Source organism: Nelumbo nucifera, chromosome 3 (genome assembly GCF_055504915.1).
Source record: "Nelumbo nucifera cultivar China Antique chromosome 3, China Antique-T2T, whole genome shotgun sequence".
Lineage (NCBI taxonomy): Eukaryota > Viridiplantae > Streptophyta > Magnoliopsida > Proteales > Nelumbonaceae > Nelumbo > Nelumbo nucifera.
Genome location: NC_142651.1, coordinates 91,096,929 through 91,111,316, shown reverse-complemented (window position 1 = coordinate 91,111,316; position 14,388 = coordinate 91,096,929). Strand labels below are relative to the sequence as shown.

General features: G+C 39.3%; 1 protein-coding gene across 2 annotated transcripts in view; it reads right to left on the bottom strand.

The window, feature by feature from the left end:
• Positions 1–14,388, bottom strand: part of KU70 (ATP-dependent DNA helicase 2 subunit Ku70-like protein) — a 100,110-nt gene that overhangs the window by 63,376 nt on the left and 22,346 nt on the right. For both annotated transcript variants that reach the window (XM_010275107.2, XM_010275109.2), the window contains exons 10-11: positions 2,246–2,379; positions 2,054–2,097 (exon numbers count right to left, since the gene is read on the bottom strand). In XM_010275107.2, coding sequence (XP_010273409.1) covers positions 2,054–2,097; positions 2,246–2,379 — 178 coding nt within the window. The remainder of the gene's footprint in view (positions 1–2,053; positions 2,098–2,245; positions 2,380–14,388) is intronic.

Sequence of the window (14,388 nt, the reverse complement as noted above, 5' to 3'; positions counted from 1 at the left end):
TCTGAATCATCTATGCCTCTTCTTTCTATCAGTGTTTTCAAAGGTGTGGGAGACATATGCCTGGAAGTGTACCTCAAGGTGAGGCACTTTCAAAAACACCCTGAGGGGCATGCCAGAGGTGCTGATACCCCTGAGGTGTATGAGTTAAGCCCATAGGCACATGCCTCATGCGCCTTTTGCATGAGGCATGCTAGAGGCATACGCATCATGCACTTCATGCACGCCTCATACAAAAAAGGTTTAAAGAAAGAAAAATAAAAGGAAAGAAAGGAGAGGAAGGGAAGGGAAAGAAAGAGAAGAAAAAAATGACAAAAGAAAGAAACGGAAAGGAAAGGTGTACACTTCATTCGACAAGACCCCCTCTATCAACTAGTGTTATGCATCTTCATTTTTCTTAATTCATAGCATCTTTCATAAAAAAAAAAGGCATCCTCTTTCCTCTTCTTCCTCCTCCTCATCCCCCTCATCTTAAGGAGGCTTAAACCTCCTTGTGCTCAGGAGGTTTATGCCTCTTACATTCTGAACTACACCTCACCCATCAAGCAAAATGCCTCCCGTCATGCATCCGCAATTTAAAACATTGCTTTCTATTGGGACTTAATTGCCTTTTTCCCTAGTTTCTTCTACTGTTATAATTGGAGGCATCACTTTACTCTTGAGACCTGATAAGTGACTGAAACGACACCTGAAAAGGGAGACATTTTGCCAAACAGATTTGATGGAAGCAACTATGCACATATGATAAGGGCTATAGTTTGGACTTGAGCTTGGCCCAGCCAAGGTTCTGCCATTCTGGGCCTGAAACATAAGCCCGGGCCCAGGCCGAGCTGCGCCTGATTCCAGGTCTAGGTCTTTTATGTATAAAATACTACATATGCATAATATTTTATATTATATGACATATAATAGGCCCACAAAATTTATTTTATATATTATGTAATATTACATATTGTATAAAATATATATTGTAAGTATCCGATTATAATGTTTATATATAAAATATTACAATGTAATATAAAATAACATATTTACATATATAAAATACATACAATTAACGCGGGTTGGGCCTGGCTTAGACTGTGCTTGAAGTATTAGGCCCAGGCCCAGGCCCGGGCTGGGCCCGAACCAAAAACCTAGGCCCAAGCCCAGAATTTCCAGGCTGGGCTGAAAATGATCACCATACTCCGCGTTCCAATGCTAAAGATCCGCAGTAATGGAAGATTGAGAATGCTAAACTAGCATCCTGGATACTAAGCACTATGGATACAGACATTTCTATACCTATGACAGGATTGAGGACAGCAGAAGAGATGTTTCAATATCTCGATAAAGTGTATCAACAATCAAACGTATCAAGGCAGTATCAAATTGAAACTGGCATTTTCTTATACAACCAGGAGGAGCAAAGAATTGAAGAATACCATATGGGCTTTGTCAACCAGTGGACAGAATATGAACTAGTGCATCTGGGTCATAACCAATCTGCTCATTAAGTTTATAGAGAAACACTTAGATAACAGGAAGGTCATGCATTTTCTTATGCATCTTAGACCTGAATTTTAAGTGATCAGGTCAAATATTCTCAATAGAGGTAGTGTTCCACATCCTGCCTAGGTGACTAGGTGACTTGGCGCCCCACTATTGCCCAGAATCACCTAGACGGCTTGACAACTGTGATGTAAACAGAGTAAATCTTAGCCCTAGTAACCCCACTTTCTAGCTAGTCAATTGGACAAGATGAGATCCATCCTGGCAATCAAGGAGAAAGATGTGCATATCCAACATTCTAACACCCAAATTTCTCTTAATACATTTGCCTATACTTTGTGACCCCTTGTATAGGAAGCCCAACCAACAGTGTTACTAGAGTAGCCTACCCAAACCAAACTAGCATATAATATGGTAGTAATATAATTTTGTTTCTTGGTTGAAAACAGTAATCAAGCATCTGATCTGACCATTAAATGTATATATTTGTGTTTTACTTTTTGTCTTTCTCTTTTTTTTTTTTGTTTTTGATAGGACGGGGGAAGAGATAGGCCAATAGTTTCACCTCCAAAGGGACATTGGTAATAGAATCAAGCCATGTTATAGCCCCTGCAAAAGCAAATAAATAAATTAATTGAGATAATAGATATGAATGAAATGATTTAGACAGAAAAACATGATTACATGGCCTTCTATGAGAAAAACATACACATACAAACAAAATAAAGAAAAGAAGAAAAAATGGAGATATATCTACCTGGAAGAGTTGGACGAATCAAAGCAAAGGTATTCAGTTCAATAGATATGCTATCAGCAACTGAAAATGTGATTCTTCTAACTTTTCGTTTCTTGAACATTCGCTTTCTCAACTGATCCTTCATATCATCCAATCTGAAATTAGAAATAACAAAATTAAAACATGGATGATATGAAGAAACACCCCTTTTACTTCTCTCTCTCGGAACGATAGCTGATTGAAACCCTAGAGAGCTTTGATCTTTCTAGGGTAATATGGTACCAGAGCTCATTAAGAACAGATTGTTGAAGGCTTTTTAAATGGTAGATTGAGACTATTTGGACTGTTCAACGTCACAGTTTCAGTCAAGAATGAACTCACGTTGGGTTCAGGCAAGGAGACATTAGAAAGGGATTAAACCTTGACTTTTTCAACTTGTTTTTGGCATAAGATTAGCATCCTTGAATTTTTTTATTATTTTATTTTTGGACTGCATCTAACCCATCAATTGAGCCATACAAGGTGTCCAAACTCTCTGACATTCAGGGATACAGTTTGAATGGTCCACCATTGATCTTACCTGTTTTTCTTGGATAATTAACATAAGTTTTATAACAGAAAACAGCAGAGAGTACAATAGGAAAGAGGGAGGGGAAATCTCTTAACCATAGTTTTCAAGGCACCAAGGCGAACCTAGGCAACAGGAGAGCGCTTAGTCGCCTGATCGCCTAGGCAGGCACCTAGGCGTCACTTAATGTCTAAAAGAAAAATAATATAAAAATGGGATGAACCCCAGAAGGGCAGAGCCCCTATCTTTCTTCCACAAAAGAAACTGACCCCTAGTTTTTGTTCCAGAAGAAGAAGAAGAAGAGAGGAGGAGGAGGAGGAAAGAAGAAGGGGTGGAGCCCGGTTTTTGTTCCAAAAAAAAAAAGAAAAAGTAGAGGCGGAACCCCTGTTTCTTGTTCCAGCAGCAGCAGCAGAAGAGGAGGAGGAAAGAAGAAGGGGCGGAGACCCTGTTTTTGTTCCAAAACAAGAAAAAGAAGAAGGGGCTCTCTGCTTTTTGTTACAGAAGAAGAAGGGGCAGAGCCCCTTTTTTTGTTAGAAGAAGAACAACAAAAAGCATACCTTCTGTGATCGATTTGCCTTTCTTCTTCAAAGACATATAGCCATAGTTTTCAAGGCGACAAGGCCTTGTCGCCTAGGCGATGGATTTTTTCAAGTAAAAATCACATATCCTAGGGTAGTTCCCTAGGTTCCACAACTAACTTTCTTTAATAACTATCCATAATTTTCATAAGAAAATTATAAACTTCATGTTTAATTCCAGAAAATCAACATATTTATGAGAAGAAAAAGAAGGGAAAGAAAATTCAAAAAATATAGGGGCTGAACCCCTATTTTTGTTATAGGAAAAGAAGAAAAGAAAAGGTGGAAGAAGAAAATGTCGAAGAAGAAATGTGTTGATTAGACAAAATTTCAAGTTCTTCCCTTACTTATTGGTTCAGATTTTGAAGTCATTGAAGGTTCAATACAGAAGTTAGCAATGTTTGTGTTGATTAAACCCTAACAAATAAGAAAATAATAAAAAGAAATTAGTTTATAAACAAAAAAATGAATATTTTTCTTTAATAATGTCTATTTTATAATTATAATCTCAAAAAAAATAACAATATAAAAGTATTTTATTACACAGTATGCAAAACTGCTTAGCGACTGGGTGAGGCGAGCCTCCAATGGCGCCTTATCGCCTAGGCGCCGCCTTGACAACAATACATACAACTTGGAACTTGACAAGGATATCTCTTGAACTCGTCTTTGAATATCATATCTATATCTTTCAAAATTCATCTTCGAATATTTTATCTATCATAAACCTTAAAACGATAAGAAATTAATAAAAAATTTATTATAATTTGAAAGAAATAAAAATAATGATTCAGTGCATCATGTCTATATTTATATTATAGACTTAAAATATAAAAAAATATTAAATATTAAAAAATTACAACATATTATAGATATATCATATGGCATTTAGGCGAGGCGAGACCCAAAAAGTGCCTACACGCCTAGGTGGGCGCCTAGGCATCGCCTTGACAACTATGCTCTCAACCCTCCCCAAGATTCATATTCATGTTACAACATTGCTCAAAAAATATTGACTATTCCCACCCCTTGCTTGGCAAGTGAGTCTGCAAATGAATTTGCACTTCTCTTAATCCACTAAAACTTGACTTCCATTTTCCTGGGTCAACTGCTTAAATTTCTTTTTCCCATTTAAGAATTTCCAAAACCCAATCTCTTCCCTTTGCACCCATCCAATGACCAACATCAAATATTCAGCTGTTATGCTCTTTTTACCCCTTCCAAGACAGCCAAGATTTCAGCTCTTAATGAATCCCCACTACCAATAGGACCAGAATACAAAGCTAATTTTTCCTTCCTCATCCCTGAATACCCCTATGCCTAAAGAGCCCAGGTTTCCTTCACTGCTACCATCGAAATTCAGTTTATCATATCCCACATTCGGAGGGAACCAAACTGGACTGCTAACTACTTCAATAGAAGCTGAAAATGCCACTTCTTTTCCAGTTCTTAATGATATCTCCTTCTGGAAACCCCTGAAAGAGCTTTATTGTCTTGACCCAATGAATCACCCTACCATTTACTGTTTCAATGATGACATCTTTACTTCTTTCTTTTTCAGAGAAAATTCTTTGATTTCTTTCCTCCGAAACTGTCCAACAAATAGCTGCTCTTACACATCTCCACAGGATTATACCTTTCCTCTTTGATCCTCTAACAGAAATGGAAGTGAACAAAGTTTGCACATTTGGTAGGGGTGGAGGGTGGGGTCCAACTGCAATCAAATAGAGAGAGAAACCAACTCCAGATCTCAAAAACAAAAGGGCATGAGATTAGTAAGTCACAACAGCTTTCACCACTATCCTTACATAGGATGCACCAATGCGGGGACAAACACCAATTAGGCCTTTTTATTTGAAGTAAAACACAAGTGTTACACCTTTCTAAGAAAGCTTCCCAACAAAAGGCACATATTCTTGGAGGAATTGGTTTACCCCAAACTTCCAAAACTGCAAAAGGTTGCCTAATGATAGAGGAAGGTTAAATTAACTCTCTAAAGAAGGAAGAACAAGAAAAGACACCCAAGGGAGAAGGGATCCATATGCTACTATCCCTTCTAGAGGGATCAAGAACCACCCCACCCAAGACTTTAAGCAAATCCGAAACACTATCCAGTTCAGAACCTCTAAGCGCCCTCCTAAACCCAAGATCCAATCCAAAGCAGAGTTCAAGTTAGTATGTGCTAAAAAGGTGGAAACAGGTTCATTTTTAAACCTAGAGAGGGAATACAAAGAAGGGAATTGCTCTTTCAAATATATGTTTCCCACCCAAAATTTCACAAGATTTCCGGAACAAAGATCATACCTGATGAGAGGAACGAAGGACAAAAGAATGGCATGAATAGATTTCCAAGGAGAAGCTCTTGTGACCCTAGTTGATACTCCCACATCCCATCTTTAGTCACTTGCCCGTTAATACTTAAAATTACTTTATCCCACAACTTGTCCCTTTCCACTATCATTCTCCATAACCATTTACCCAATAAAGCCACATTCTTCTTTTGAAGGTTACCCAATCCTAACCCACCATCACTCTTGGTTTTTGTCACAACCTCCCACCTAACTCTATGGTCCATTTTCTCTTCCCCAGGTTCCCATAACAAATCCCTCATTAATTTCTCCAAATCCATACACACTCCCTCAGGAATCTTAAAGACCGACAAGAAATAAAAAGGCAAATTAGCCAACGTTGATTTAATTAGTGTTATCCAGCCACCCAGGGAGGTAATTCTTTTTCCACGAGGCTAATCTCTTTGTGAATTTATCGACCACCAGGTTCCAAAAACTCCTTTCACTCTGATTGTCCCCTAGAAGTAGACCCAAATACAATGGCCATTGGACAATCACAAAACCCAATAATTGTGCCCTTTCTTCTACCTCTCTATCACTCAAGTTGATGCCAACAACACAACTCTTATCGAAGTTGACTTTGAGGTTTGTCATTTGTTCAAACACATTAACCACCAATTTCAAGTTACTAACCCACCTAATCTCGTCCCCTCCATAGAACAATATGGTATCATCAACAAACTATAGATGGGTAACTGGAACCCTATCCCTTCCTACTCCCCATCCTCTTACCAAGCTCCTAGAGTCTACCCTTTTTATTAGCCTCCCCAAAACTTCAGTAATCAAGGTAAATAGGAAGGGAGAAAGGGAGTCCCCTTGCCTAATAACTCTAGTTGCCGAAAAGTAGTCCACCACCCTATCATTTTAAGTTGGGCTCCTACAGTTCAATCACCCATATAGGGTCATTGATTCCACATTGGCTGATCTGAGCCAAACTACCCATCTAGACATCAAGAAGTCTGTTTTTTTTTTTTTTTTGAAAATACTCAGTTTTGTGCTAGAAGAAAAACAATCCTTTAGAGTGTGGGACTGTTTAGGATAGATGTAGAAATCAAAAGGAATCAAAAACTGCAGAGAAGATTGCTTCTATTGAGTAGAAGATGAAGAGGGAGATGGCAGCAAAGAGGGTTAGAGTATGAGAGGTTCGAACTTCACTCTCCCTCAACACTATTTCATTAAGTTAGTTTTGAATAATTACAAGGGGGGGCCTTTGTTGGGCAAGAAATTACAAGAACATAACATAGAAGAGGATGGGCCCAGAATAAGGCCCATTACAGAAAGGAACATAAACAGTAAAAAAGAATAACAACCTATGGGCCATTCGGCCCATCTTCTCTACACTCCCCCTCAAGCTGAGCATAGATGTCGATCATGCCAAGCTTGCCAGTGTCATGCTGAAGCTTTGCCTTGGGAATGCCCTTGGTGAGAAAATCTGCTAACTGTCCTTTAGATGTGATGAATGGAAGACACACTTCACCCGAAGAGACCATTTCTCAAATAAAGTGTCTATCAACTTCAATATGCTTAGTTCTATCATGTTGCACTGGGTTGTGGGCAATGTTGATGGTGGCCTGATTATCACAGTACAACATCATTGGCTTGTCATGCTCAACCCCAAGTTCCTCCATCAATGATTTTAGCCATAACAGTTCAGAAACTCCATGTGCCATGGCCCTGTATTCTACTTCTACTGAAGATCGAGCAACAACCGATTGTTTCTTGCTTCTCCAAGAAACAACATTACCAGCCACCAAGCTGCAATACCCAAAAGTATATCAATAAACAAGATAAAATATTTGTAGCCCCCCAAAGAGGGTAAGTGGTAAGACCCCCACACATCAGAGTGCACAATATTAAAAGGAAAAAATCTTTTATTGCTCAAAAGATAATTGTTTCTACAGTGCTTTGATAACTCACAAGATTCACAATGAAGACTAGACACCCTAATTCCCTTGAACAGTTCAGGGAATAGATGACTTAAAGCAAGAAAAGACAGATGACCCAAACAACGATGACACAACATAATTCGACTAGTAGACTCTGAAGAAACAGACCCAAAAGCAACATTCCCAGGCTGATCAGGGCATTGTCCCGAAGTATCAAGCAAGTATATTCCATTTGCCTCATGGCTACTCCCAATCACCTTCTGAGACTCCAGATCCTGAAAAACACAGTAGGAAGGAAAGAATGTTACACAACAATTTAATGACTTGGTTAAACTACTTACAGATAACTGTAAAAATTTGAGAGAAAAAATGAATTGATTGTATTGTCATGGAAGGAGCATATACACAGCTTTATATAGAATTACAAAGCTAACTTACAAGGTGATAAAATAGGAAACTAACTTTTCCTAAAAAACTAATTTCTATATCAGTGGGATTCTCCAATTAAAATCCCATGATTCTAGGATATCCCATGATTCTAGGAAATTAAGTTTCCTAAACTGATGGACCTAAATTATGGAGAATCAATCAGAGAGTCAATCTTCTACTTTCCAAACTCACGGCATATGCTATCTCTAGCCTTGTGTGGGCAAGATATATAAGTTTTCCTACTAATCTTTGGTACATTCCCTATTCACGGCTAGATCTTCATTTGCTTCTCCCAATTTGTGATTTGGCTCAATCGGTGTGGAGGATGGTTTGCATGCTAACCATAGAAAATACTTCAATCTCCCAAGTTCTTTTATTTCAAATTCTCTGACTAGGCATCTTCTCAAGGCTTCCTTCTCCTTTTCATCATTTCCTGTCACAATTATGTCATCAACATATACCAGAAGAGCCGTGACTCCCCCTGCATCCGAATGCTTTATAAAGAGTGTATGATCTCCCTGACTTTGTTTGTATCTGATGGCAAGCATAACTTTAGTAAATCTTCCAAACCACGCCCTAGGTGATTGCTTGAGACCATATAGTGCTTTCTTCAACCTACAAACTTTATTTCCTTTTAGATTTCCTTTGAAGCCCGGAGGAATATCCATGTATATCTCCTCCTCTAAATTACCGTGAAGAAAAGCATTCTTTACATCAAATTGCTCCAAGTACCAGTCGAAGTTAGCTGCTAGTGACAACAAAATTCTTACCGTATTCATCTTAGCCACTGAAGCGAATGTCTCCTGATAGTCAACACCATAGGTTTGTCTATATCCCTTTGCCACGAGTCTTGCCTTGTATCTTTCTAGAGAGTCGTCTGACTTGTACTTTACTGTGAAAACCCACTTGCAGCCCACGGGTTTCTTTCCTGGTGGTAGGTCAACAATTTCCCATGTTTGATTCTTATCTAGAGCCTAAATCTCTTCTCTCATAGCATATTTCCATTTCTCATCAGATAATGCCTCAGATAAAGTATTAGGAATATGAATGGTGTTTAGGCTAACTAGGAAACTCCTATGTGATGGTGAGAATTTTTTAAAGGACACAAAATTTGCTAAGGGATGTTTAGTGCATTCTCTTGTGCCTTTCCTAAGGGCAATAGGAAGATCTTGGTCAAATGCTAATTCAGAAGAAATTTCTGGAACTATATTTACCTCATTTTCAGGATTAGGAGTTGAATCTTGAACCTGCACAAGATTAGGATCCTGGTTTCTTCTTCTTGAATATACCTGCAATCTCATAGAGTCACAAAGTTCATCATTCTCTGTCATGGGTCTGGTATGAATGGGTGAAGAAGTTGGTTTGGTTTGAGGTGGTTTGATAGGTGCAGATACGGATTGAACTGGTATAGATGCTGAGTTTGGGTGTTGAGAAACTGTAGGTAGACCATGAGGGAACAACTCTCTGTCCTTATCTTCAATGAATGACAAGGACTCCCCTTGAAGATAAGGTTGAGTGAAATATGGTGTTTTTTCTTCAAAAGTGACATCAATAGAGACAAAGAATTTTTTAGTAGGTGGGTGGTAACACTTATAACCCTTTTGGGTGGACGATAACCCACAAAAATACACTTGACAGCTCTTGGATCTAACTTCCCTCTATTATGGGTATGAACATGGACACAGTGCATCCAAAGATTCTTGGGGTGAGATTATTTGTTGTACGTAGATCGGGATAAAATTGAGAAAGTGTTTCCATTGGTGTTTTAAATCCCAACACCCTCGAAGGTAATCGATTTATAATGTATGCGGCTGTAAGCACAGCTTCCCCCCAATAGGTTTTTGGAACATGCTGGTGGAAAAGTAAGGCTCGGGTTGCAGCTAGTAGATGACCATTCTTCCTTTCTGCTACTCTGTTTTGTTGTGGAGTATTAATGCAGGAGGATTCATGGATAATCCCTTCTTTTTGAAAATATGGGGACAAAGTTTGGTTGAAATAGTCCCGTGCATTATCCGATCTAAATCTTTTGATTCTGACCCCAAATTGATTTTAGATCATGTTATGGAAATTTGGGAGTACACTACTTACATCTGATTTAGATTTAAAAAGAAAAATCCAAGAGACCCTAGTGCAATCATCAATAAAAGAGACGAACCATCGTGAGCCAGACACATTTGGAACTGTGGAGGGTCCCCATATATCACTATGGATCAAAAAGAATGGGACTGAACTTCTCTTGTTACTGATTGGAAAGGGCACATGCTTGTGTTTTGCAAATTCACACACATCACAATGAAAATATTCAACACTCAATCCTTTAAACAAGGAGGGAAACATAGTTTTCAGAATTCCAAAAGATGGATGTCCTAGTCTAAAGTGATGAAGCCAAATGGTGTCTTTGTTGGATGATGAAAGGAATGACAAAGATAACTTATCCTGGACAATATTTGATTTGCATGATTCTTCAAGATAGTAGAGTCCATTCTTCTCCTTAGCAAGTCCAATCCTCTTCCCCGAATCCTGGTCCTAAAATATACAGTAAGAATGATAGAAAAGCACATTACAGTTCAGGTCATGGGTGAGTTTTTGGATGGATATCAGGTTAGTGGACAATTTTGGAACATGAAGGACACTTTTTAGTGTAAGTGATGGATTAATATGGATATCCCCAAGGCCAGCTACGGTAGTAAGGGAACCGTCTGCAATGACTATTTTTCGATTGCTTGGGCAGGGAGTATAAGTGCTAAAATGTAGTAAGGAGTGAGTCATGTGATCTGTGATTCCTGAGTCAATAACCCATAAATCCCTAATAGGTTCATCTGAGACATTTAGTCCGTGAGGAATAGAAAACTTACCTGAGATTGCAAGAGAGCCTGTACCACTAGGTTTCTCCAACGATCCCAGAAGCCCCCTTAACTTTTCGATCTCCTCCTTATTGAACTTGGTCTTGTCTGGAGGCTTTTCTTGGCTCGGCTGATTCGTGGTGAACTTAGCTTGACTTCGACTCTTCTGTTGTCCTCCTCGGTAGCCCCATTCCCTATTCGATGGTTTACCATTCAGCTTCCAACACTTCTCTTTGGTGTGCCTTGGTTTCTTGCAATAGGTACACCAAAGAAACTCCTTGTTGTCCCGTGCAGAGGACAAATCTGTCTTCATTCCTTCCAGTATTTTCGGTTGTTCCATCCTTGTAGTCATGGCTGAACCTTCTAGTACTTGGGGTTCAAACATAACCCCCCTACAGATTTCTTCAGCACGAATCAGAGAAATAGTCTCATTTAGAGATGGTACCTCTTCTTTGCCGAGAATCTGAACCCTAACTTGATCAAATTCTGCGTTGAGTCCTGCAAGAAAGTCATAAACGCGATCTTTTTCGATAAAACTCTTTAGGATTGCTGCATCCGCTGCACATTTAGTCTCAATGCACCGATAATGATCGAGTTCTTGCCACAGGTTCTGCAGTAAATTTGCATACTCGGTAACTGTCTTGCTGCCTTGTTTAGTTGCTCCAATATTGACTTTGATTTCGTACACTTGTGCTGCATCACGTGCTTTTGAATATGTTTGTCGGACGGCATCCCAGATCTCTTTAGCCGTGGATAAAAACATACACGTGTCGCTGATTTCAGGGTTCATTGAATTCCATAACCATGACATGATCATGGAGTCAACTTCGTCCCATGCATCAAATCTTGGATCTCCTTCCTTCGGTCCCGTCCCTAAGAGATGGCTAAGCTTTCCTTTTCCCTTTAAATATGTTCGAACAAACTGAGACCACTTCAAATAATTTTTCCCGTTCAACCTATATGCTGCCTGAATGTTTTGCAGGTCGCCAGATGCTTGATGTGAGGAAACTTCTTCTGATTGTGCAGTGGTATTTGATACGGTGGCTTCTGACATATTGGGCGGGTTTCAAGAAAGAGAGAAAAACAGACAATGAAGGTCTGAAAAACTTAGTAAGGGTTGGAGATGAAGGCCTAAAGAATCTTTCAGCCAATGTAAAAAAAAAGGTAACTGTAATGCTCCACCAAACTGAAGAGTGGATCGAAACCACTCAAAATCAAAACGGATCCAAACCAAACCAAAGGGATTCAATAAATCTGCTCTAGGCAACACCGGATCTAAGATTTCAGACTGATCTGATGTCTCTACAAAGAGATCCAAGAAAAAGGATGAATCCGATGGCGCAGCAGTCCAGAAGAAGCAAGAATATAGAGTTCAGATCTGTACCCGATCTCGAAGAAGAATCAAGGACACTCAAGAACCTCCCAAATACTGTTAGAGTGTTCTTGAACCAGCAGCAGAGATGACCAAAGAGATACTATGTGTAGAATTACAGAGCTAACTTACAGGGTGATAAAATAGGAAACTAACTTTTCCTAAAAAACTAATTTCTATATCAGTGGGATTCTCCAATTAATATCCCATGATTCTAGGATATCCCATGATTCTAGGAAATTAAATTTCCTAAACTGATGGACCTAAAATTATGGAGAATCAATCAGAGAGTCAATCTTCTACTTTCCAACAATAACAAATTTGTATTTAGTCTAGGTACATGAAGGGTAGAAGATAGGAGCAAGGAATTTGTAGCCTTAACGGTTCCCTTGCCAGAAATAGAGGCAAGAGTAGGAAATTAAATTTCCTAAACTGATGGACCTAAAATTATGGAGAATCAATCAGAGAGTCAATCTTCTACTTTCCAACAATAACAAATTTGTATTTAGTCTAGGTACATGAAGGGTAGAAGATAGGAGCAAGGAATTTGTAGCCTTGACGGTTCCCTTGCCAGAAATAGAGGCAAGAGAACCATAGGCTAAGGTGATTTTATCACGTCTAGGAAGTAAATCAAATGAAACGAACAAAGTAGAAAGGTTGGTCATATGATCAGAAGCACCTGAGTCGATAGTCCAATGGATCTTAAGATTACCTGAAGTGGTTGCATGATTAGCAAAAGCCCTTATACCTGAATGAGCAAATGCAGAAGGAGCTGAATTTCCTGAAGGGTTGGAAGAAGTTACACCCTCGAGATGACTGATCATCTTCCCAAACTTTTCATACTCTGCTTTCATGGCAGCCAACTGTGCACAAGCAGACCCAACTTCAGTATCTGGACCAGCAGCCACATTTGCACTCCTTGTCCTTCTACTATCATGTTTTTTCTGAAACCGAATAGGAACAAGATCGGGATGTAATTTCCAGCACTTGTCTTTGGTGTGCTTTGGCTTCTTGCAGTATTCACATACAACCTCTTTCTTTCCAGAGCCACTAGGAGCCCCCACAACTCCTTTGGGTTTAACCCCCATATTCGCAAAGTGATCACTAATACCAACCCCTTGAACCTGGGCCATCCTTCTGCTTTTTTCACTACTCACCAAAGCATACGCTTGTGACAATAAGACACTTTCCTTGGATAAAATATTATGTTTTGTGATGTCATATTCTGGGTTTAGTCCGGTTAAGAACTCAAACACCCTGTTTCTTTCAACTAGTTTCATGTAGGTCTCTGCATCATTGGTGGTGTCCCAAGTTACAGCTTCTATTAGATCAATTTCTTGCCACAGAGACTTTAGGGTTGAGAAGTATACAGCAAGGGATTTCTCCCCCTGCCTTAAATTTTTCACATCACTTCTCAATTTATAGGCTCTAGCCACATTTAGTTTTTGGGAATAGGTTTCTGCAACACTATCCTAGATTTCCTTTGCTGAATTCATCCATAGATAGTGTTGGCTAATCTGTGGCTGCACTGAGTTCACAAGCCACCCAATAACAATGTAATTCTCTTGCATCCACTTCTCATAGGATGGATCATCCTCAAAGGGAGACTTCTTACTCCCGGAGATAAACCCCCACTTTCCTCTACTACATATATAAATCTTTACCGATTGTGACCATGCCAGATAGTTGGTTCCATCCAGCTTAACTGTGGTCACAGTCAATAAAGAATCAACTGGAGTTCCCTGAACTTGTCCAAATTCAGCAACATTCTTACTCTCAATCTCTGAAGAGTCCATCATGTAACACTTCAAATAGGGATTCAGTCAACTTCTACTAGTGTACTGAATGAGGATGAGCTAGGACTGTGTTAAATCAGCCTCAAAACACAGCAATACACAAGGCCAAACCAAACCCGAAAGCAGTGAGAACCAAGCTTGGCAGCAGCACCTTGTTGTCTACACGAGACACTAAATGGCTTGGTTCGGCCTTCAAGAAGTAATCAACAGACCTCCAAGCACTGTGCACCCAATTGAAGTACCTTTTCTAATCAAGGATTCTAGGTACTCACCAACAACTGCCCTAAAAAGAGCAAAAAACAGTCCGTAGTGATTAAGGGGCCTTTTTACGAACACTGTGTGGG